Source organism: Rutilus rutilus (genome assembly GCF_951802725.1).
Source record: "Rutilus rutilus genome assembly, chromosome: 11".
Classification (NCBI taxonomy): Eukaryota; Metazoa; Chordata; class Actinopteri; order Cypriniformes; family Leuciscidae; genus Rutilus; species Rutilus rutilus.
This window is the reverse complement of record NC_140216.1, coordinates 36,219,542-36,245,163: the sequence shown is the minus strand read 5'-3', so window position 1 is coordinate 36,245,163 and position 25,622 is coordinate 36,219,542. Positions and strand designations below refer to the sequence as shown.

Sequence of the window (25,622 nt, the reverse complement as noted above, 5' to 3'; positions counted from 1 at the left end):
TACAATTGTAAAGATAAATGGCAATTTGTCAACCTAACAACAGACTATACTCTTCAGCACAGTGGTAACCCCAAAAACTCAGACATACCAGAAAACCTTTTAAATTCCCAAATAATAGAACATAAAACATTAAAAGATCTCGCCCTATATCAATATTGAGCAAAACACATGAAATAACACTACATTTTAACATTTGCTCTTCTTTAACAGTCAGAAGCAAAGCATGCTGGGAACTAGAAATCTGCTGTAACTTATTCTGTGAATGTGTGTATGTATGTGTGTACATACATATTTATATGGGAACATGTATGTGCATTATCTGTACACAATAAAGGATAAAGCTTTATGAATATTGTATGTAATACTATTTTTGTCTTCATTTCTAAATATTTTATATGTATCATTGGCCATACATGGTCAATGCATATATTGCAAAATATAAGCACTAGTTTGAATGCAAACCGCCACTAAATTAAATATGAGCCAAAAAATACCCTTGTGTGGGTTTTTGTCTTATTTATTTTCATCATATAGTTTACCAATATCACAAGCAAGAGTGCTTTTTTACAGAATATCTGCATGACTGTAAATGTGAAACTGATTTTGTACAACAGTTCAATAAACAAGTGTTGCATTTTACACGAAAAAATTTCAATATTGTCTGTTTTTTTTACGACATAAGATATCGTTATTACGAGTAAAATATGTCGTTTTTACGACATAAGATCACGTTATTACGAGAAAAGATGTCGTTAAAACGACATAAGATCTCGTTATTACGAGAAAAGATGTCGTTAAAACGACATAAGATCTCGTTATTACGAGAAAAAGATGTCGTTTTAACGACATAAGATCTCGTTATTACGAGAAAAGATGTCGTTTTAACGACATAAGATCTCGTTATTACGAGAAAAGAAGTCGTTAAAACGACATAAGATCTCGTTATTACGACATAAGATCTCGTTATTACGACATAATTGGGAGGAAAAAAGAATATGTATGTGGCAGCAATGCGTACTTCTTGAGGGCGCAATTTTTGAATTTGAATTCATCACGAGCGCGGAATTTGACGGTTACAGACTGCGCTGCTGATAGCCTGTGAAATGGAGATGAAGATCACTCGCTGGATAAAGGGCTGAATTTGGATCTCTTTCTTGCAAACGTATGGATTCTAAAGATTTGGATTATCAAGCTAATAAAATTGATGTCTTTTGTGAATTTATGTTGGGTTTTGGTGTATTATTGTTCTATTGGAGAAAACGCATTTTGTGTCTCACTGTAAATAAACTAAATATTACAAAATGGTTAAACGATTAAATAAGGTATTTTTAAGGTTTTAAAGTGTATTCTTGTGTAACTGCATGTAGGCTAATCCTCCGAAATGAGTTTGCAGCAGAAGGCACGAACAGAGCGAATGGTTATTAGCCTATTTCTTGAGTAAACTGCATTTAATAATAATAAATGCGACTGGAAACGTAATTGATAAGACATTTGAATGCAATAGAGTCAAAACATTAATGCCACGATTTTAATATGCATAAATAAGAATACGTACAAATATGTACGTCGGTAGAGTTGTTCATACGTAAATCAATTACGTTTTTGTGCTGTTAATACGTAAATATTTTACGTTTTAGAGCTGTAAATACGTCAGTATTATACGTTTCTGTGTGTATAAAACGTAAGTAAATGTACGTATGGTAGAATTACACTTTACGTAAAAATACACACGTATTCTCATGAGATCACGTTGCAGCACTAGACATGAAGTAAAAAAGTATTTGTGATAAAAATTTGTGGACACAGTTATTTTTGCAGCTGACCTTATTGCATATATATTTGTAACAACTGAAACATTTTTACTGAAAAACTCTTAAAAGCCCCTAAACAAATGATGTTAACTAAGCTATATTTTACAAATTTAAGTGCATTGCACATAATTGTGACAAAATGTATTTTTTTCTTTTCTTTTTTTTTTTTTTTAAATACAAATTATATCACTGCTACTGCTTATGTTTTGTCTTTATTCAGATTCCAGTCTGTCAGTGAAACTTTCTGCCCAGGAGACCAAGAGCAAACGTGAGTAAAATGTATTTGATTCTTTAATGACTAGGTGATTTGTCCGGGGTTTTTTTCTGTTTGTTTGTTTGTTTGTTTGTTTACTTAATTTATTACCTGTTTCTGTACCAGTCGTGGCAAGATAATTTCAGGAACTTACCAATTTACATGGAAATGTATTATAATATATCGCATTATAATTTGCAGTATGTTCCCATTTATTTTTGTTTCGTAAGGGGAAAATGTGTGTTTTTGAGGAAAGTCCTTATAATGGACTGAAATTATGTACGAAACCAAGTTTAAATGGAGTTTGTAAATGAAGTGCCTTCGGCTAAATTATTTGCAGTGGCATATGTTCAATATGGAGGTTTGTTTGGCAATGATTTCCTACTAAAGTATGATTTAAAAACTAAAAGCTACTAAAAAATATGTTGCGAGTTGCAATGATACTACTGTCCAACATTGAGGTCAAGTAGAGGTACTTACAGTAACTACAGGCTTACAGAGCCACAGAGAGCAAAAACAAGAGAGAAACCCAGAACAATCAGAGGAACTTTAGTCCACTTAGGAGAAGTGACCTCTCTCTCTCTCTCTCTCTCTCTCTCTCTCTCTCTCTCTCTCTCTGATTTGCCTGGGGTTAGAAATTTAATGAGATAAATATGAGAAATTATTAAATTTTTATTTCTGATCACTCATGACTCCTGAGAACAGTTTAAAAGACGTCTACTCTCCGCCTACTGAACTAATGCGTGAACATCCCACTGGGTTGAACATTATGGGAAGAGCTCAAGCCAGACCGGATTTAAACTTTGTCGGCTGGAGACCCAAGTTTGATTTGAAGACGAAAAACGAAAAAAAAGAAGAAGCACAATGTTCTCTCACCATTCCTGATTTCTAACACACACTCACAGTGGAAACGAAAGCTATGAGTGTTTTTCCATCATATCCTTTCACGTTTGTATGTAAAAATCATGAGCTTATTTCAATAGATCAGAAGATCTGAAAAAGCCTATACATTTTTCAAATAAGCCCAAAAGACTTGATTAGCTGGATCAGCATTAAGGTTGAAGCTGTGGCCCTTCAGGAACTGAGTTTTGCACCCTTGCTTTGAGCAATATCGTTTATTTATACTTTTCGCAGATGCTTTTATCTCAAGCAACTTGTATTGCATTCAACATTGCATGTGAAATTCATGATCATCATGATCTATATCTGAGCTACAGGAAGACAGAGCTTTTTTATTTAAATGACAGTGTTGACAGCGTTTGATTCCCAGAGAACACATGAACAGATAAATGTATACCTAAATGTTGCTTTGGACAAAAGCATCCGCCAAATGTGTAATTGTTGAATGAACACAAAAGAAAACCATTTACACCATATCATTACTAGTGCAGCAGTGCTAAATCATTAAAATAGAAATGAATGCATACAACAAGAAGAAACAACACCAGGGTGATTAAATGATGACTTCATTTTCATTTTAGAGTGAACAAACCCTTTAAGAAGGTTTCAGGGGAAACTATATTAACGGACAGATGTTTTCCTGCAGCATTGCTCTTTGCTTGTTTGCTTCTAAGGTTTTTTCTTTTTTGGTCCCTTCAGATTTTTCCTTTTCCCTGTTTTCATCTCTTCAGATGTCTCACCCAATCAAACCAATATCAGACTAGATGCAGTAATAAAATAGCATAACATTTATTCATTTATTACACTTAAGTAACTTACAAATGATGAACTTCACAAGCAATTTATAATAGAGCCTTCAACAAAGCAGTAGAGATGCTGCATTACTGACCTCTTGTGGAGAAAAGAACAGAAATACAAAGTGACAGAACAGACAAAAGTTGAATGCTGTAAAAATGCAAAATTATCAGATTATAATTGATTAAATTCCATTCTGTTTCTCACACAAACCTATAATGTGTCCTCAAAAGAGTAGCGCACATTAAATTTACAGCATTCATTCAGCAATAGCACACGAGTCTTATCGTTATTCAATTGTTGCTGTTATTTTAGACACAAAACACAGATCTTGTCAGCTAAACACAGCTATCTCTAGTTTAATGTGCATATGCAAATTTAAAATAGACCTCATTAATTAGTTCCACTGATGAAAGTAAATTAATATTTCTTTTCACAAATAAACTTTTTCTTTTTTTTACAAGAAGCATCAAACCAAGATTTAAAATTCCCATTCACATCTCCCAGACTAGCACAGTTCTCTCCAGACGGATCCTGTCCTCTCCAGTTATCAGGTTCTGTTGGCCCCTCAGTGTACCAGAACCTATAAGACACAAACATTCTGGGTATAGACATATTTCTTTTCTGCAATCATTTTATAAAACACCTGTAGTTAAGGTCATCGCCTCAGTTCTTGGATGATTGTTTTTATGCATTTTTGTTGTTGTTGGTTCTCAACTTGTCAATTCAAACTACACTGATGTAGTTATCATTTGATGATATACTGTAACACATGCAGTGTTCTTACTGTACTCCAGTTTCAGTGAGAGTTTGGTTGTTCACCCAAACCCAGTGTCCTTCAGTGTCCAGATCATTGAGACCAATCCACTGCGTCACTTTAATTTTAGAGACCAGAAAATCCTAAAAGAGAACATTTGGTTTGGTCATGTTTTATCTCATTACATACAACTCAGATGCCAAACTCAAGCCGGAAACACTTCATACAACTTGGGTTACAATCTCGTGTAACACCTCAGATGACTACAGTGCAGGAAACAGTGTGTGGTTTTGGCCATAATGTGTTCAGCTTCTTCCTCTTGAGGTTCAGTCACTTGTGGTTTTGCTTTAGCACACCACATTTTATTACATTTTATCACCAGAAAAACCACACAGACATGATTAATCTTCCTCTGAGCAAGGTTACAATTATTTGTTCAGTTCTCAACCGATTTCCAGATATTACATTATTTTATGCCTAATCCTGATTTCAAATTATTGAAATCATATCAAATTATTATATGCCTGTTTAACCAAAGCTAATTTGGGTGGGTTTCTCCCATCCCCATACAATGTCACTTCTCTGTCTTTTACGGCCCTGACGAGAATGTCGGTCTCCTCGGCTGTGAACCGCTCCTGGCGCGCGCCTGGCAAACCCGCCGTTATAATAGCAGTACGCCATGGAACAAGCATGCCTGCTCTTAAAGGGAATGTGAGATGTCGCTCTGATTGGTTTATTTCACGTTACGCCCAAACCACACCTATGAATAATGAAGCTACTTCAGAACAACCCATTTTAGATTTGCGTCGGGCGCAAGAGTAATTTATCAAATTATCAGTGCTGGTACTACTCGACCTCAGTGCTGCATTTGACACTGTCGATCATAACATACTTCTTGACAGGCTGGAAAACTGGGTGGGGCTTTCTGGGATAGTCCTAAAATGTTTCAGGTCATACTTAGATGGGAGAGGTTATTATGTGAGTATAGGAGACCATAAGTCTGAGTGGACATCCATGACATGCGGAGTCCCTCAAGGAGCCACTCCTGTTCAACCTGTATATGGTCCCAATGAGCCAAATAATGAGAAAGAACCAAATTGCTTACCACAGCTATGCAGACGACACACAGATCTACTTAGCCCTATCGCCTAACGATTACAGCCCCATTGACTCCCTGTGTCAATGCATTGATGAAGTCAACAGTTGGATGTGCCAAAACTTTCTTCAGTTAAACAAAGACAAAACTGAAGTCATTGCGTTTGGAAACAAAGATGAAGTTCTCAAGGTGAACGCATACCTTCACTCTAGGGGTCAAACAACCAAAAATCAAGTCAGGAATCTTGGTGTGACACTAGAGTCAGACCTTAGTTTCAGTAGTCATGTCAAAGCAATAACTAAATCAGCATACTATCATCTGAAAAATATTGCAAGAATTAGATGCTTTGTTTCCAGACAAGACTTAGAGAAACTTGTTCATGCTTTCATCACCAGCAGGGTGGATTATTGTAACGGACTCCTCACTGGCCTTCCCAAAAAGACCATAAGACAGTTGCAGCTCATACAGAACGCTGCCGCCAGGATTCTGAGCAGAACCAGAAAATATGAACATATCACACCAGTCCTCAGGTCTTTACACTGGCTCCCAGTTAGATTTAGGATTGATTTTAAAGTATTATTACTGGTATATAAATCATTCAATGGCCTAGGACCTCAATACATTGCAGATATGCTCACTGAATATAAACCCAACAGATCACTCAGATCATTAGGATCATATCAGCTAGAAATACCAAGGGTTCACTCTAAGCATGGCGAGTCCGCTTTTAGCTATTATGCCAGCCGCAGCTGGAACCAGCTTCCAGAAGAGATCAGATGTGCTCCTACAGTAGTCACATTCAAATCCAGACTCAAAACACATCTGTTTAGCTATGCATTTACTGAATGAGCACTGTGAATGTTGGTCCGACTGTTTGTACTGTACTGTATTTGACTTGCCTTGCCTTGCCTAGGCCAAAGGGTATCACATTGGACGCTGCTGCCATGAGGCCCAACAGTTTCTCGAACTGTTTCACAGTGCGTGACTGGCCTAGCTTCAACTCTTTTGTGGCTGTGAGGATAGCAGCTACACGAACGGGCGATAATGTGGCTCGCATCGTGACTGAATCCCATACCACACCAAGGAAAGTGGTTCTCTGTAGTGGAGAAAGCACACACTTCTTGGTATTGAGTCTCAACCCCAATTTCTTCATGTGGGATAGGAACCAGTATTTCCTCCATATAACCAAGGCGCGGAGACACCGCCACGTGATCTTGATCGTACAAAGTGGGTTTCCCCTCGGGGAGAACCCTCTGGTTCTGAGCCACCACTGCAAGGGTCTCATGTACAGTAGGCCAAAGGGTATCACATTGGAAGCTGCTGCCATGAGGCCCAACAGTTTCTCGAACTGTTTCACAGTGCGTGACTGGCCTAGCTTCAAATCTTTTGTGGCAGTGAGGATAGCAGCTACACGAACGGGCGATAGTGTGGCTCGCATCGTGACTGAATCCCATACCACACCAAGAAAAGTGGTTCTCTGAAGTGGAGAAAGCACACTCTTTTTGGCATTGACACTCAACCCCAATTTCTTATGTGATCGAGAACGACATCTCGATGCCGGTCCGCTAACTGTTCTGATTCTGCCAGAATTAATCAGTTGTTGATGTAGTTCAGAATGCGTATGCATTGCAGCCTTAACGAGGCCAGAGCTGCATCTACGCACTTCGTGAATGTGCAGGGTGATAGAGCTAGATCGAATGGAAGCGCCCGATAATGGTATTCTTTACCCCAAAAGGAAACCTCAGGAACTTCCTGTGTTGAGGGAGGATGGAGACATGGAAGTTAGTGTCTTTTAAATCTATCATGACAAACCAGTCCTCAGATCTGATTTGGGTCACGATCTGTTTGAGCATCTAGAACTTGAGTTTCATGACTGCACAATTCAACAGACGAAGATCTAAAATGGAACGCAACCCCCCATCCTTTTTTAGGAACAATAAAGTAGCAGCTGTAAAACCCTGATACTCTGTCGGGTGAGTACACCTGCTCTATAGCTCCCTTCGCTAATAGAGACTCTACTTCTTGCTCCATTACCAGAGCCTGCCTGGGACATACTAACGTGAGTATCACCCCATTGTAATGAGGTGGAGGAGAATGAAACTGGATTCTGTAACCTCTCTCTATTATCTGCAGGACCCATGGAGATATATTCGGCAGATTCTTCACTCTGTCAGAAATCTACTAGGGTACCAGTCTCTCAACACTGGCCTCTGGTGTAACAGCCACTTCGGTGACCTGAACCTGACCCGGTGCGAGTCTGACACAGAGTCGTGGTGGCACTGAGCCATGTGCTCGCTGGAGACCGCTGCGCCCCGAGGCACCAAGGGTGGCGGGGTTGACAGAACGGCCTCCTGAGGGTACCGAGTTGGCACAGGCACCGTATACTGAGGTGTACACCGCTCCACCCCGGTCGGGGTTGCCCTCAGAGGTCCGACACCAGTGGCGTCAGGACCTTGGCCGAAGCCTTTTTTGCTGAAAAAATGGTCCTCAGATCCATCTTCTGCTTCAAAGGCTTCTGTTGAGAATGCCATTCTGGTCCCCAATCTTTCTGAGGGGGAGCACAGGAAATGACACTCTATCCTGTACAAGGAGTTTATTAATGGCTAGGGCTGATCCGCCCAGCAGCCCCATTTACGCCTTACCCACCAGTGCCAAGAGTTTCTAACTGGCCTGGAGAGTAATGCCGAGCCTTAAGGGGAGCCTAAGCCATGACAGGACTGATAGCTTGCAAGCGTCTGTTCTGCCTTTGGCATCAGCCATGCCCAAGCTCTTTCAACCCAATTTATTAAACATACATTTTTAGAATTGAAAATACAGGCTGAAAGGTTTGTTCCGGGATCTCATTTTTTATTAGTGGAGATCGGGAAAAACTGGAAGGGCCTGACATGGAAGTTATAAACTCCAAAACTCATTGTACACAGGGGATTGAGATGGAGAATCTTCAATTCCCTGAACTCGATGCTCAGCACATCCATCTCCTCGGAGGTGGACAGCTGCAGCACCGAATTATACCATTTAATTCCTCAAAATTAAATGTAGTAAAAGATCAACCAGACAAGTTAACACGGTCTGGATGAAGTGCTGAACTTATACATGAATCTAACTAATGAAAGTCAGAAAAGCTAATTTAAATGCAGCTCACTTATTTAATTCTTCAGAATCAAACAGCAAAAAATCAACCAAACAAGTCAACATAGTCTGAATGAAAGGCTGAGTATAAAAAAGTAGTTTCAACATACAATAAACGAATCACAAATTCATAGCTTACAATACACTATGTATCTCTTTAATCTATGCTTTGTATTTGCATAACCACTCGATTCTTATTGCAGTCTTCTCCACTCGATTCTTATTGCAGTCTTCTTTAAATAAACAGTAGTATGGGGAAACTCCCAATATAGTGCACATACATTGGTAATGTTTATGAATGAACATAGCCGTCCACTATTTTCATTTTTATATAGAGCTACATGATTCTTAGAACATGCTCTTAATTGATGAGGGTGGTGAGTTTTTATTCCCCTGCATCGATGCTCAGCACCTCTACCTCCTCAGAGATAGACTGCTGAAACACCGGGCTCTCTAACCAGGGCTGAAGAAGCTGGGGCGCGGGCTTCCGATCTCAGAGAGAGAGTGCTGGAACCCCCGGGTAAAGGCAGAGAAAAGGCGGAGCCCATCTCTAACCCATCCGCGAGAGCCATTTGCGAACCCCACAATACCAACTTCCGTGCTGCCTCGGCAACAACGGGGCCGGTATTGCGAGGAACGTAAGCCTGAACACCCTCCTCAAAGAGTGACAAAGCGGGAACGGAGTGAGTAAAATGAATGTAACTCGCAATGCTCATAGTCAGCACCCTCGAGCGCTGACAGATTATGCTCCATTCCAAAGAAACAACACATATGATCTAAGGTTGTTTTGTTCACCATGATATCTATGCTTGTGACTGATATAGTGACAGACAACAATAAACAAGACAGACAGTATGTAACAGAGCGCTTGCTGAGGCACAGAAGCAAGCGCGGTTCTATTCCGGATGTGCTTTATCCTTTCCGGGTCGTGACGTCACCCGCCCGTGACGCCCACTCTCGCCATTGGACTAGTTGACACAAGTGCTTCAGACGCAATCACGCAGGAGCGTTGCCAAAGCGTCATTGACGCATCGCGAGTTCCCTCAAAAGGGAACTGGTTTTAGGGCCGATGACAACAGGGGAGAGGGGGAAGGTTTTCTGATGTCTATTTTGATTAAGGCCATTCGTTACAATCGAATCTGGAAATAAAGCAAAATAACTGAGAAAAATGAGAAATAGTCCTCAAATGCCATGTCTGTAATTTATATTAAAACATCTAGCGTTAATTCAAACAGTTTCATTAAAAGAAGGTATAACTCCACCACGTGCGTGACATCATTAACCAACGTGGTTGAACGACCAATTTGCGACAATATGGTTTCGGGAAACGGTCGTGACTAGCTTGATTTCTTCAACGATGCATCGCACTACGGTAGTTAAGCTGCGAGTTACACCGTTGTTCGGGAAATGCACCCCTGTTTGTTCGAACCGCGAGAGGCGTCAATTGCCGTAATAACGCTGTGCGTCAAGTTCAAGTATTACTCTTTTGGCATAAATCGATGCAAACGGCCGTCTGTCGGAATCTAGTTATTTTAGTCAATAAAGTTTTAAATATGGATATTTTTCTTACACGAACGCATCGCTTCACCTCAGAAGGCCTTTAATAACCCCCATAGATGCGTGAAGCACTTTAATAATGAATAGATGTGCTTTTATGGACTTCCAAAGTCAAACAGCCATTCACTGCCATTGTGAAGCTTGTAAGAGCCAGGACATTTTTTAATATAACTCTGATTGTATTCGTCATATACACCTAGGATGGTTTCAGGGTGAGTAAATGATGGGCTAATTTTCATTTTTGGGTGAACTATCCCTCTACGCATTTTGCAGGGTTCAGTGTTGTGTAATCTTTGTGTTACTTTTGCTTACATCTAATATCAATTATATAATAATTGATCTGACTTGCCTGTTCTGATTGGCTGGTTATGGTCACCAGATCGGCTCCTTTTGAAACACAGACATCTCGACTGCTCGACCAGTTCAGTTTATTAGAGCTGAATAAATACAGCTTTCCACAACAAGCTATCCAGCCATTCACAGAGAGATTACAAGACTGAGCTATGAGGAATGAATTAAAAAAAGACAATTAAAATTTCATTATTTAGATCATAAGGGTCTTCAAACTATAGTTCATTGTGCTTTCCTTGCACTTTAAAAAGTAAAGGAGAGAGATGAATGTTCTCTGCAGCAGCAATGGAGAAAGAGTTTGATGAACTTACAGAGTCTGTTATTGTAACTTATGTCAGTTTGCATACACAAGTTTAGACAAAATATGATGCTGAATCAACAAAACAATGTTATAAAACATGTCAAGCCCACTCACCAACACAAAGGGAGAGCGGTTCTTTAACTCTGGTGTAATTGGTTTTAAGTTCCTCTAGTTCTCTCGTAACTTGAAGAAAATGGGAAGAATAAAGTTACTCACATGGACAGTTCAGTGAACAACATGTTTGTGCTGTAATGTTTATGAAATATTAACACTTTCTCACTTGTGCTGTTCATCTCTTGAGCTGATTTTAAATCGGCAAGCGTTTTGACATCTGAATTAAAGAGAAAACAACAGGAGCAGCAATTGTAAGCAATTTTGCTGTCCATTACATTTTGAACAATCTGTCCATATAAGTCAAAGGAAAGTATAACGTTTTCTAAACTAAAAGATTGCACACCTAAAACTGAAATAATCTTCAAAAGTTTGAATGGAGTTTGTACATTAATGCTTCAGGCTGAATTAACTGCCATTTTATATATTTAATGTGAAGGTTTAGGTGTTTAGTAAATGTGTTAATTTATTATAAATGAATTATTTGTATTATATTTTTTTAATTAACATAATCATTTTAGGCAACAAGAGGGCTAACATTTTCATGGGACTTAAATATCTCACAATACAATGATGCACAGCGTGATGACAAAAGAAAATAAATGCAGTGTTCAAGAATACTTTCTTAATCTACAGCTTAAAATAGCTTTGTCAGAGAAAAGTATGATTTTGAAAAAAAAAAAAGAATTCTATTGCAGATGTTTCTGCTCTACAATATAGATACAGTAAATGCACCCTGAACAGAGTGCAACCCGAATGCACCCTGAACAGAGCAAAGATAGTATCAGTTACTCACAAATCACCCAGAGAGCGCAGAGACCTCCGAGAGCAAAAACAAGAGAGAAACCCAGAACAATCAGAAGAACTTTAGTCCACTTAGGAGAAGCGACCTCTCTCTCCCTCTCTCGGTCTTGAAGAGAGATACCTGGGGTGATAAATATTGTTAAAGTGATAATAGTAATTAAAGTGATAAAAATATTTAAAACTCTGATTCCAAATATTCCCAAAGAAATCTATTCTGAATCCCCAAATTTTCCTTGTGGGCCTGTGAAACTAAATTTCTTAGATGAGCTCACAGCATTTGTGGGTAATGTAAACTAATGTAACAAAATGAAGATTCTCGATAATGATCAACGAAAGAAAGAAAGAAAGAAAGAAAGAAAGAAAGAAAGAAAGAAAGAAAGAAAGAAAGAAAGAAAGAAAGAAAGAAAGAAAGAAATGAAAGTGTCCAAAAGTTATAGAAGTTTACGTTTATTGTAAAGCAAATGTACTGAACTAAACATTTTTTATTTTATTTAATACTAAATATATACAGTATTTTACAAAATAATCTGGACTCTAAAATTGCTATAGAAAATCTGCTTTTTGTCTAACCAAGTTGTGTTCCAAATTTGAAGTTGATTTCACAAAACAATTTGCCATTTACCATTTCCATTGTAATGCAATGATATATTATATATTCTATAATATCTTACCTCTGTACAGAGAGCAGTTGCCATCTGAAGCTGTTGCTGAAGGTATGTACTCAAAATTTTCGTAAACTGAATCCATTTCTATAACCTAAAATGTGTGTATGTTGAGTGTTTGCTGGAAACAAGGAAGCCATAGAAATATTACAACGGTCATTTAATGTCATTTGTACAGACAGAAGTATAAGAAAATAGAGGAAAAGAACAAATTAAACTTGATTAGCAGTGTTTAGAGATCAAATGTGATGACTGAATTCCAGCCAGATTTAAAAGTATTTTTTGGACCAATTCGATTGCATCTGTTCTCGAGTCAACAACTCACTAGCTATGTTTCCATCCAAAGTTGCGAATTTAACTTGTACGATTGTAAAATTGGAATATTGCATAAAACATTTGCGAAATCAAGCATCATTTCCATTCCCAGACAGCAACATAGTGTCGGCCCACATCTGGTATGTGTGGATTCAATGCGTACCAGATGTGGCCCGGATCTGGGCCGACACTATGTTGCTGTGTGGGTTCAGTGAGTCGAAGAGAACAAAATCATCACTTCCTAATAAACTGGCATTAAATATCACTAAGAAAAGTAAGGCACCCTTCTGAATCCTAAAATGACAAATGGGACACCCATCTGGTCTTGTGGACTTAACGGACATGTGCATGTGGCGGCCAGTTTAAGTGCACATAAAGTGAAAACTTATTTTGAATACTTCTTTTGACAGTTGACTGCTTTTATTATTTTGAGAAGTACATTAAAGCTGATATTTATATAATTAGAAAAATCTTCATTCTTATTTGGTAAAAAAAAAAAAAAAACTGTTTGCTGGCAAGTTTTAATTGATTTTTTTTTCTTTCCGAGAAAGGACCAGGAAGAAAGAATGGAATTACTGACGACTCGTTTCCATGGCAATCGGATCTCTCTCTTTTGGGAGACAATAACTTCATTTGTCGTGCACTTTGAGCTTTTGACACTTTTACATACACAAATCTAAATTACACACTACATAAAGGGTAATAAAAAAGCATAATGGGTCAGTTTAAAATTGAGAATAAACATGCAAAATCAGTCCTTTATCTAAATATAAGTACAAAGTGCATTTTTTTTTAAACAAAACACTTGTTTTTAAACTTGATACATGCAAATTAATATTTAAGCACTGATCTAGAATTAAAGATCTACTATTAAAGATAATTAGTGAAATAGCATTCATATTTAATCTCTGCGTATTTACAGCATTTCCTCTTTCAGTTTTGTATGAAATTTGTAATTGGCAGGACATTAAAATTTGAAAACATTCACCTTTTACATTTAAACAAATATTTAACAAAGGCTTAAAAACAGCATAACTGTCATTTCATTATTTGCACACAAAATAATATGCTGTACATACCGGTGTTGAGGATGCAGTGATGCTGCTTTCACTCTTTACTGTTCTAATGCGTTTGTGTGCATTTGTGCTCTTAAACACAGAGACATGCAGGAAGTAGCAAAACCTCAAACTCACATCTAAGAGAGTGAGTTACAGATCAATCTAATCTGGTGTTTCACTGACTTCAATGTGGAAAAAGCCTGTACAACCCATGAAATGTCTTTTTCACCATATCTGGTGATATTAATACTGGAAAGTTACCAGTATTGGGCGAAGCATGTAATGCAACAAACTATATAAAAGCATACCAATTTTAATAATAGTTGAAAATAGTTTGTTCATTAAAATATCTTCAGAAATTCAATTGTATCCTGTGGGTAAAAATAAGTATGAAAAAAAATAAGTGTTTTATAGGCTCTAACATTAACAAGGATTTTTGCACATGCAGAACGCTTTGAGAAAATGCAGTCACTCCACTCACACGCTGTGTTTGGGACATGGTATCAGTATGTCAGTACATTCACTGACTCTAAACCACCGCTGGATGTCAGTGGATGGTAAATGCTGTTAAAGGTAAAGATTGTTGCAACAGTGACATTTAGAATAGAGAAAAAAACAAACGCAAAAATGAGTTCATGCACTGCAGTCTACATGTTATCATCATCATAGCATGACAAGTTCAATTAATGCAGTTTACGTGTCACACACAACACAGATCTTGTCATTGTCCTTTTGTATTACTTCAAGCTAATGCTTGCATATTCAAATAGCTACTCAGTATAGCTGCCATCTATTGATAGTGATTCATTCATTATGCTGTTTTTAAAAAGTGAATGTAATGATATTTTCCTCAAACATTATGGTTAGGGATTGTTTTTAAACTTCTGCAATTTATTCAGTCTGAAGTGCTCAATGCACTGACTTTTTTAGTAGATTACTTCAGTCTTATTTTTTGTTGTTGCTTTCTTTGTACTTTATAAGAAAGTAATATTCAATATTGATTGGACTTTGCATTGTTTTTGTGCTTGACATTCAGGGTTGCTGCCTTCAATAATTGATGCCTTTTATACTCAATTTTAGTGTTCAAAGTTAGCTCACAAAGTGAATTATGTATCCAGTTTCTCATCCCTGCCTCCCTTACACATATATTTATAATCAAAAACTTTTATCTTAGATGCAAATTAATCGATTTGAATCGATCAAAAATTCCTTTCCTAGGTTAATAAACAGTTGTTTCGATGTGTATAAACATTCAAACACACTGTCTAAGCCTCTCTGTGTATATATATATACACATATAAAACATATATACTTAAAGGTGCTGTATGTAACTTTTTTTATAAAATGAATCCTTTTTTTATTGCCCGTCTGTGAAGGGGTTGTAATCACACATTACAATGATCCACTTTTCGTGTTTTGCGATTACCTCTGAAGGCCAGTATTCCTATTTTTATGTGAAGTCTCCGGGTCGGATTTTTTGCGAAATCCACCGGATGTGACGTGCATGCGCGCTCCCGAGCCTCTCCGTTTTATATATACAGTCTATTGCGACGGCACTGCAGCTAACGACATGGAGTCTGATAACACCAAAAAGCGACCTGCCTCCAGCACAACACAGACTCCAACACAAACTCAGGACGATCGACTCAGGACGAAAACACGGATCAACATTGGCAGAGCGTTTGAATTATGGAGAGACCTCCGCTTTGTTTTAGGTATAAAAACAGACCCTGAGTTGGCTTTCATCCTTTTGGACAGGTAAGCTAACAATACTTAAAAAAAAAGTAAAATATATTGTGATTTTGTGCTTTAGTTGGCTCAAGTTAGACATCATTAGTTCGCCAGCTAACGCCGACCATTTTCTGATGTGCAAGACTACAGTTGTAACTTTATTGCTTTTCACGAGCACGAGCGCTGTTGTTGCAATCTGAAACATCACCGCTAGATGCCGCTGGATCCTACATACAGCACCTTTAAAGGTACAATATGTAAGAATTTTGCATTAAAATATCCCAAAATCTCAAGGCCAGTGTTATATATTTTGTTAAGTTGATTACTTACAATATCCCAAATTTTTCCAGCTATTTTGTAATCGTGAGAAAATGACGATTTTAACCAAGGAAACGGGGCGTTAGAGCAGGGGTGAGCTGGGAGACGCCAGTCAATTGCGTCATATCCGCGTTACCCTCGGTTTCCGCTCGTACTGCGTGGAGTCAGAGCCCATCTACGGAGAGCCTGCCCACTCCCTATTAAGTCCTATTGTACCGAATTTTGGTTGTAGTTCCACCAGAGTTCCACTGGGGGCGATCGCCCATGAGTGCAGAATGAATGGGAGTCTATGGGGCTAGACGGCTAAATTTGTCTCTTTCACCCGATTGCCGTTGAGAAATCTCAGATTCGATTGTAGGTTTTGCAAGTTCAACATGGGTTATAGGTCGAAAGTTAAATGAACGAGTACTTATGTCCTTTCGATTTCTTACAGGTTGAGTTGTTGTTGCCCATAACACGCTAGCATTCTGCTAATGAACGCTGATTGGTCAGTGAAGGACTGATTACGACCAGAGATACCGCTTGATGGCATCGTGGCATCCGAAGCGGGACCAGAAACAAACAAAACAAAAACTCGTCTAGCACGTGTATTTACCTGTGTCAGCTGTGTTGTCGATGCCTCGAGAGAAAATAAACTGCAGAGCGCAAAAGCACCAAAGTGACTGAAGGATTGCCGTTAAGCAGTATCTCTGGTTGTATGATGTGTATGACGTCATTGACACTTTAAAAGACTTTTTAAAGCAAATAAGTGACTCTAAAAAATCTAACACCCAGCCATGTGTAATTTCTTTGCATCTCCTTTCGAATACAATATTCAGATTACTAGACAAAAAATTATATCCTGAGAAAAGTGGATTTTGATGGGTATACTGCCATAGACCTCCATTCATTCTGCACTCGTCCTGTGAGCGCCCTCATATGGAATCAAAGTGGAACTGCAACCATTTCAGAAGCCGGAAGTGTACTGAGAGTGAAACTTCTCGCCTTATTAGACATTCTCTGGTGGAGTCCTGGACAAATGCGGAAGTTGTAGTTGTAGCGTCTATCAAGCATCAAACATTAGCTTGTTTCGTGCTGTCGTTATGGAACACAGTTATTCTTTACCGATTTTAGCTGTTTCCGTCGACAAAGCATGCTTAATTTTATATTCAAATGTAGCATTCGGTAATAGTTATGTTTATGTAAGGAAAGTATTATTGCTTTAGATTTGTGTATAGTTTATTGACATTGTTTATCACGTCTGTGTTTATGACCATGTAAATAGCATGTGTTATACATAAAGATTAATCAGTATTTTGGCAAATGATGTGGGTATGTTCGAATGTACTTTTACAACATTTGTTTAGAACACGTAAAACTGCGCCGCGTTATCACAACAATGAATTCGACATACAGTAACATCTATGATAACCAATGTAGTATTACACCTTACTTTTCTTGCGGTTAATTCATATTAATGAAATAAAAGTGTGATGAGGTTCAAGAGTCAGGAAGGAAGAAGACAGGCGTCGGCGTGACTGGGACTCGTACTTTATTAAAATAAAGCAAAACAAACAAAAGTCGCACACAACGCGCATTCACCATGGCAACCGCGATGGCACAAAACAGTTAAAAAATGAGAGCTCGGATCCACCGGTTTTCTTTCTCTGCGTCCAATTTTCTCTTCAGTCTCTCTCTCGTTCCAGCGCGCGGCTTATAAGCGGTCTCTCCACGCCGATCACTGCAATAAGACACAGGTGTTCGTCATTTGCACTTGATCTACTTGCGTCCCGCTTGTCTCTTCTCTCTCCCATTACAGACCGTGCTGAACCACGCCCTCCTCGCCACAAAAAGCATGTCATTAAATGCAACATTTATAGAAATAGAACTTAACCTCATCCATGAACATGATTTTTCAATTCCCGTCTGACTGATTTACATCCACGGTGGAGTTGAAAACAACAGTTCCCATCATTCCACGCTCCTTCACATCGTCATCAAGCTACGTCGTTGTTGTTGTTTGGAATGTAGCGCCCTCTAGCGGCAAAAAATTCTTGCATATTGTACCTTTAACAAGAAGCTAAACATTTAATATTTGACTACTGTTTTAAGAGAGGAATGTTGAATGACCAACAGTAATATCCAGAGATACAAGCTACTCAACTTATGATATTTCACCGTTTTGAATTTAAAATATGCTATCATAGGTTTGATTCATGTAATTCATAACTAAATGTGACTGGATTCCCCAACCACCCGCAGTCCACACACGGAAAATCTATGGCTCTGCTCGAGCCGCCTAGACAGATGTGTGACATTTTAGCATAAAAACTAATAAATTCACCAAAAGACTATTCACTATTAGTGCACTATTCATTTTGTAGGCTACCTAATATTCTAAGATTAGAGTCAACTTTATAGTTACACAATATGTAGACTATCGTAGTAGTTGATAACGTGACGCACTGAGAGTTCTAATCACACCTGTGTGATTGTACGCTTTAAATGGTTAATTATCAAATGTAAAATATATAATCTTTTGTCTTTTGGAAGCTGCATTTGGCTCAAAAATCTGAGGGTGCACATGCCTCCTTGGGTTGAATAGGCATGACGCGTCTGAATGCAATGTAGCCTATGTCACATTGGACAAAAGCGGCTGTGTAATTGTTGAAAGAACTCACAAAAAAGAAAGAAAACATAAGAAAAACATAAATTACTGCAGTGCTAGAAATATACATTTTAATACATACTGATAATACATCCTCTGCCTTACCTTTGTACTGAGAGCAGGTTTCACCTGAAGCAACTGGTGAAAGTATGAAACTAGTATTTTCATAGATTGAATCCATTTCATGAGCCTGACAGAAGACCTGTCCTCTGTGTCTTTTGTGCTGCTTGAGTTTGTTGAGAATAAGGAAGTCACATAAAATGTCACTCTTATACAGACAGACAGGAAATAATGAATTTATAGGATCGAATAACAAAAAATAACAAAACATGACAACCCATACTCAGAATTTGAACCATCTAAGATGTGCACACACATTAGGAGAAGTGAGTAGTACACACACACATTAGGAGAAGTGAGTAGCACACACACACACACACACACATTGCTGTGGCGCTCAGGGAGCGATTGGTGTTAGGTGCCTTATTCAAGGTCATTTCCTGCCGGCATACCTGCAACCTTCAGGTTACCAGTCTGATACTCTAACCATTAGGCCACAACTGCCCCATGTTTGAATGTTTAAATATGTCATAGCCTCTATAAAAAGATGTAAAATGATATGTTTGTATTCTCCAGGAGAGAAGAATGAGGCTGTCTACTATTGCTTTACAAGTACATCCACAACATTAAGCATACAATCTCATATTGTTGGCATTTAGATTTTGCTGCAGTAGATTTGCCACCTTAAAAAAATAACAAAAAATTCACCATATGTCACATATGGACAGGACAATGTTGCACTTATATGAAGAGGAAGTGTTTAGGGTTTATATGTCCAGTGATCCTCTACTGGTAGATGCTGGAACTGCACTATTATCAGAACAATATTCTCATTTGACAGCATTTATAGTTGTGCATTCTGACTTTTTATTTTATTTTGCAAATGTTATATTAATAGCAAAAATTTATCATATTATAGTAGATGTTTGACCGGTCACCGTGATTTTGCCAAGTAAGACATGTTCCTGGATCAACATATTTTGTTGATCCTGGAATAACATTCCTCCCCCAAAATGTAGTCCTATCCTAACCCTATCCCTACCCCTAAACCTAACCCTACCAAAACTTTTCCCTAAAATCAGAGGGAAATGATAGGTGAATGACACTGATGTTGAAGCACCTCACCCTGGTTTTAAGCCCAAACTTGACATAAACTGTAAACTTGTTCCTCAAATCTGATTGGTTGATTGGAAAGTTGATCCAGGAACATGTGGTACTTGGTGAAATCACGTTCATCATGTTTGACCCCGCATGTGTGTAGGCTAATGTCTTTTGTTTCACAACAGTTGTTTGATTAAATGACAGAATAATAACTTTTGGGTGAACTATTCGGGAGGGATTCATTAAACCGCTGCAGCAGCTTCACACACAACTCTTTTCTCTTGGAAACAGAAAGCGTCCGTCCAGAAATCCGTCTCTCCCATTTTATGTCCCAGACTAGCACAGTCTTCACCGGCAGGATGGCCTTCAGTCCAGTTATCAGGCTCACTGACTCCATCCTCTCGTTTCATCCAGAATCTGCAGGACAAAAAAAAAAAAAAAAAAAAAAAAAAAAAAAATTGCTTCTGTTCGGCAGCAACCTGCTGATTATTGATGTATTGTTAGTTTTAATGCAGAGGTTGTATTGTCAAGATTAATGAAGCTCTTACTCTGCTGAATCATTTAGTGGCTGGTTGTTTACCCAGACCCAGTGTCCCTCAGTGTCCAAATCATTAAGACCAATCCAGTGTGTCACTTTAACTTTAGAGGTCAGAAAATCCTGATGGAGAAAAACATGTTTTTGTCTTGTGATATATTGTAATGCACATAAGGTTTGGAGCAGAGAAATGTGTAGCCTAATATTTAATGTCAGTGGGAAAACAAAATTGAATATTCATTGGATTTATTGAGAATGATTAATCGAGGCATGTTATTCTAAATCAAGTGTTGTTTTTTTTTTTGTTTTTTTTGGTAATCTTTAAAAATAACACTACTTTCTTTTTTTAGATATCATGCATCAAATTTAAGGCTTTTGAAATGTTTGCTCGGTGAACAAGCCAAGAACAAGATGCTCACTTTCACCCAATCTTCTTAGACCATCAGAGACTAAATTTAACCATGATCATCAGCTTGAGGAAAAAATATTGTTATTTCTTTCTCTACTTTTCTGTAGTAGCCAAATCTATATTATACTGTACTTGGCATTGTGTAAAGCAAATGTAGTCACACTGACAAATTGTTATGGGATGTTTCTAATTTCCAAGTAACTGGAAAAACTGCCTACCTTTTTTGTTTAACTCAGAAATACATCATGTTACAGAAGTAAAAGGGATTAATATACTGTAAATGAAGTGCTGAAGTGCAGAACACACCTGCTCTGCTTGGCTGTTTATGATCACTAGATGTCCTCCTCGACTCACACAGTGATCTCGACTCTGTGTCCAGTTCATCTCGACCGTAGAGAAGTAGTAGCACTTTCCCCCAGAATAAATCCAGTTTACGGCACAAAGTGCACAACCTGTGCTGGCTTTTGAGAAAGAGAGGCAATTCAGTTATTCATTATTTCACTCATTTTTAGTAATTGTGCTTATTTATAGTACAGTAATGAATGTCTTTTAACTTTGCACAAGGCTCAAATCTGAAGACATACTATTTAATCTGTTCAGCTTTCTAAGTGTTTCCTCATGCTGGTTGTGGAGCGCATCAAACTGTTCTCTGTAATCTGCATGACAAGGCCAAAAACAAACACAATCAGGATGAAAATGATCCATTCTTCAGAACACAATACTCTTGAAGTTAATCAAAGTTTGGTTCAGTGTGCAGAACACTTTGTTTAAGCCTGTGTCATGGGTGTGAAAGAGAAATGCAGTCTGGCGTAGTTGTCTGTGAGCCATGACTGGTTCAGAAACAGTTGTGAAAAAGGAAGAAAACAAATGGTTGGAGAAATGTGTTCAAATGACTGACTTGTATTTATAGAACAAAAAGAACTGAGATACATTTTGATATGTATGAATCTGAACATTACTTAACTTACTGGTGTAGTTGGCTGTAAGTTCCTCTAGCTCTCTTCCCATGGCTGGTACAGAAACCATTATGAAGAGAATGGTGGAGAAAAGAAAACAGACAGTCACTCTCATATTCATGAATCTTTGTGCACAGTTAATGTTGCTGTACTGGTGCATTAAAATATATTTTACTCACTTGTGCCATTCGTTTGTTGGGCAGACGGTTTCACTGAAACACTGATATCTGATTGAAGACATGCACAAAAATGCACATGACTTGACTTGAAGATTAAAAGCAGTAGCAGTGATACCACACACACTCTCTCACACACACACACACACACACACACACACACACACACACACACACACACACACACACACACACACAACACACACACACACTGTTTGGAATTTAAATAGGCAAATGCTTAAGTCTATAACTGGATCATTATTCCAGTGATTATTACTATATTGTTCCGAATATAAGACGATGGTATTTATGGCATACCATAAAAATAACCTGTAGTTTTCATTTCCAGTAGATCTCACAATAACTGATTCCTCACCTTTTTTTGTGTGTGTACAGTGACAGATGTTGGCATGACAAAACAATTGGTGATCCGCATTACCTATCTAATCCAGGGGGTATGAACTTTTTTCCCTAAAAAAAACAGCAGTTTCTCCATGAAGACGGAGGGCAGGTGCTGGGCAAGACTTTTCTGCGGCATAATGCTAATCCATTCCGCCTCATCATACTTAAGCAAGGATATTGACAGGCAAGTTTGTCAGTACCTAGCCGAAATAAGAAATTATGGGCCTCGCTGTCGGTATGTTCAGCTCTTTGGTGATATCCAGTGCCTTGGATGACTGCTCTGGCTACGTACTGATACACTTGCCTGTCAATTTCTTCAAAGATGACGCTTTTAGGACCGCGGTAAGCTTTTCTTTGACCGTTAGCATTTTTGGGGCTAATCTAATCTAATCTAATCTTATACACTGACATGGCGTATTTTTCGTGTGCTTTGTTTGTTTGACTCCTCTGCATTTATCACATGAGCTTAATGTTTGTATCATAACCTCTCCTCAGTTGCTGGTTCACTTGCCTGACTTTTAACCTCTCTGTTCTGGGCGGTCATTCACCATCATGAAGTCACATGGCACTGTAAACTTCCCTCTCTCTTTCTTGCTCTTCAGTGGAGTTTCCTGGGGTCAGAAATTTGATGAGACATTATTTCTGAAATCTGAACCCTTGAATCAGCACATAATTTCTGTCAGCAGCTATTCCTGAATTTGAACAGTCCAGAGCGGGTCGCTTCAGTTCACTTGTTTTATACGTATTTGGCTCTTCTTATTGTTGGAGGTGTATTATTGGCGTACAAATCTAGACCCTGAATATAAGAACCCATTTTTTCAGATGTAACCTATTTCCAAGAAAAAACACTCTTATATTCGGAACAATACGGGTATGTTTCTAGCATATTATATGTTTGGCAATAGTTCTTATAACCATAATTCATGGAATTTGTAGCATTTCATTTCTTAAACAACCATGGAAGACAAATCATGGCCATTTCCCAGCATGACAATGTCAAGATTCATCAAGCTCAAATTGTGAAAGAATGGTTTTGAGGAGTATGAAAAATCATTTTCACAAGAATCGGCTCCTCTGAGTCCAGACCTTAAATTGATTGAATGTCTTTGGGATGTGCTGGAGGAGACTTTACAGAGTGCTGGACTCTGGATTCACCTCTTGATGGAAATAAATGGTGTGACGTTAATTATTAATTATCACGATTAATTACAGAAAAATGTGCCAAATGGCACTACTCACACAGAATTCCTAGAATACAGAGACTTCCAATAGCAAAAACAAGAAAGACAATCAGAAGAACTTTAGTCCACTTAGGGAGATGAACTTCCCTCTCTTGTTCCTGCTCTTCAGTGGAGTTACCTGGGGTCAGAAGTTTGATGAGGTGTTATTTCATAAATCTGAACCCTTGAATCAGCACAAAATTTCTGCCAGTAACTATTCCTGAATTTACATTTATAACATTTCTGCAATATATATTATGCATTTTCAACATGTGTGACAAGTTGCCCCAACCAGATATTTTATGAATTTTGTCCTGTTGTCCTGAGAGCTCGGTTGTAAAGTTGCAGTTGGCTCTCGTCTGAATGTTTGCCAGTGTGTTTTAATTGTGATCATTGTTACTCAAAAATATATGTACTGAAAGTTTAGCTTGAAGAATAGAATTCACATCATAAGATCTTAAGAGTTTCAAACTGGATGTTTCACAAAAAAAAGAAAGAAAAAAAAAACATAAAAAACCACTGCTAGAGAAAACAAGAGCAACTGGATATTTGTTTTAAACCTTAACTAAGATCTTGTGACAACAATATCGGTGACCCCTTGCCATCATGATAGACGAAAAAAATAAAAAAGATATTACTGTTCTATTACTGCACAGCATCTTAAGAAAAGATAAACACTTATAGTCTACTTATAGAACAATTTTTGGTTCCCCAAAGAACCTTTGTGTACAGTTCTTAAAAGAACATTATTTTTCTCTTAGTGTGATGAACATTTTAATAATCCGAAAAACTTTTTTCCAATATAAAGAACCTTTTTGTGGAATGGAATGATTCCATGAATGTTAAAGGTTCTTAATGGAACATCAATATAAATAACATTTATTTTTAAGAGTTTACAAATGACAACCTTATACACCATTACTACAGTGCTAAATCTTTAAAATAGAAATGAATGCATTCTGATAATATCCCGGCCTTACCTTTGTGTTGAGAGGAGTTTTCATCTGAAGAAACTGTTGAAAGTAGGAAATCAGAATTTTCAAAGACTGAATCCATTTCATGAGCCTGACAGAAGACGTGTCCGCTGAGACTTGAGTGCTGCTCGAGTTTGTTGAGGATAAGGAAGTTAGATAAAATGTCATTCACATTCATACAGACAGGAAATACCGATGTTATGACTCTTAATAACAGATGCAACTAATATCTCATGTTTGAATATGACATTATAGTCTCTAAAATAAAGTAAAATCAGGAATATAATATGTATTTGAGTTCTCAAGAAAAATGAGGATGGTGTACAGACTCTGACTTAAAACTTCATAAACTTCTATAGCTTTTCTGGCCCTTATTAAGCATAAAATCTCAAATATTCAGCAGATTGTGCTGCAGCACACCATGAAACCTAAAATACTAATTTGACTGCCATGCAGAGTTTTGAATTCCAACAATTTCGTTGAAAAAAACAAATAACAATTTTTTGAATTTCATAGTCAAATTTGTTTTTGGATGTGTACAATTGATAAAAAAATGTTACGATCTTGCTGCCTTTGACGCCACAGAGTTTGGTACTCTCTGTTTATACTATCACTTAAATATCATATTAACTTCTTAAGGTTCAGGGGAAATACTCTGATCTTTCATTTATCTTAGTTTTGTAAAATCTAATGACTTCAAATATAGGCCTGTCAAAAGATAACTTAGCAGATAATTTAAAACAATTTAGCAGATTTTTATGAAACACATCCAGCTACTTTTTAAGAAAAGAAAAGAAAATAAGTAGTTCTCTGTAACATATTATAACATAATGGTATATAAAGACTACGGACAGATATATTCCTGCTGTGTTGTTCTTTATGTTTCTACAAGACTTTTCCCTGTTTTCATCCCTTCAGATGTCTCACACAATCATACCAATATCAGACTAGATGCAGTAATAAAACAACATTGCTAAATTACATGTAGTGATTTATTACGCTCTTTTATCATTCAAGAAACGTACAAATTATGAACTTCACAAGCAATGTATCATATAGAGCCTTCAATACAGCAGTAGAGATGCTGCATTACTGACCTCTTGTGGAGAGAAGAACAGAGAAATACAAAGCAACAGAACAGAGAAATACAAAGTGACAGAACAGACTTGTGAATGTTTTAAAAATGAAAATTC

The 25,622-nt window shown here is 37.7% G+C and overlaps 2 protein-coding genes across 2 annotated transcripts; both read right to left on the bottom strand.

Moving 5' to 3' along the window:
- Nucleotides 1–4,073: 4,073 nt before the first annotated feature.
- Nucleotides 4,074–18,801, bottom strand: LOC311299474 (CD209 antigen-like protein C). Its single transcript, XM_084423054.1, has 8 exons — nt 18,702–18,801; nt 12,537–12,648; nt 11,858–11,986; nt 11,231–11,281; nt 11,065–11,133; nt 10,648–10,799; nt 4,547–4,659; nt 4,074–4,342 (listed from the first exon to the last, which is right to left on the bottom strand). Exons 2-8 carry the CDS (start codon nt 12,610–12,612, stop codon nt 4,180–4,182), a joined length of 753 nt encoding a protein of 250 aa, XP_084279180.1. The 5' UTR covers nt 12,613–12,648; nt 18,702–18,801; the 3' UTR covers nt 4,074–4,179.
- Nucleotides 18,802–18,876: 75 nt separating this feature from the next.
- Nucleotides 18,877–24,566, bottom strand: LOC311299470 (C-type lectin domain family 4 member E-like). Its single transcript, XM_084423048.1, has 8 exons — nt 24,436–24,566; nt 23,475–23,594; nt 21,837–21,884; nt 21,670–21,711; nt 21,286–21,357; nt 21,008–21,162; nt 20,306–20,415; nt 18,877–20,174 (listed from the first exon to the last, which is right to left on the bottom strand). Exons 1-8 carry the CDS (start codon nt 24,509–24,511, stop codon nt 20,000–20,002), a joined length of 798 nt encoding a protein of 265 aa, XP_084279174.1. The 5' UTR covers nt 24,512–24,566; the 3' UTR covers nt 18,877–19,999.
- Nucleotides 24,567–25,622: the final 1,056 nt, after the last annotated feature.

What these genes read in the sequence shown, in the direction of transcription:
- LOC311299470 (XM_084423048.1), bottom strand. Translation starts at nt 24,511, where the DNA reads ATGGATTCAGTCTTTGAAAATTCTGATTTCCTACTTTCAACAGTTTCT. An exon ending in AAACTCCTCTCAACACAAAG is followed by an intron (nt 23,595 to 24,435) that starts GTAAGGCCGGGA and finishes TTCTGACCCCAG; the next exon opens with GTAACTCCACTGAAGAGCAG. An exon ending in CCAACAAACGAATGGCACAA is followed by an intron (nt 21,712 to 21,836) that starts GTGAGTAAAATA and finishes TTTCTGTACCAG; the next exon opens with CCATGGGAAGAGAGCTAGAG.
- LOC311299474 (XM_084423054.1), bottom strand. Translation starts at nt 12,612, where the DNA reads ATGGATTCAGTTTACGAAAATTTTGAGTACATACCTTCAGCAACAGCT. An exon ending in TCAAGAGATGAACAGCACAA is followed by an intron (nt 11,134 to 11,230) that starts GTGAGAAAGTGT and finishes ATTTTCTTCAAG; the next exon opens with TTACGAGAGAACTAGAGGAA. An exon ending in ACCGCTCTCCCTTTGTGTTG is followed by an intron (nt 10,800 to 11,064) that starts GTGAGTGGGCTT and finishes CATTCCTCATAG; the next exon opens with CTCAGTCTTGTAATCTCTCT.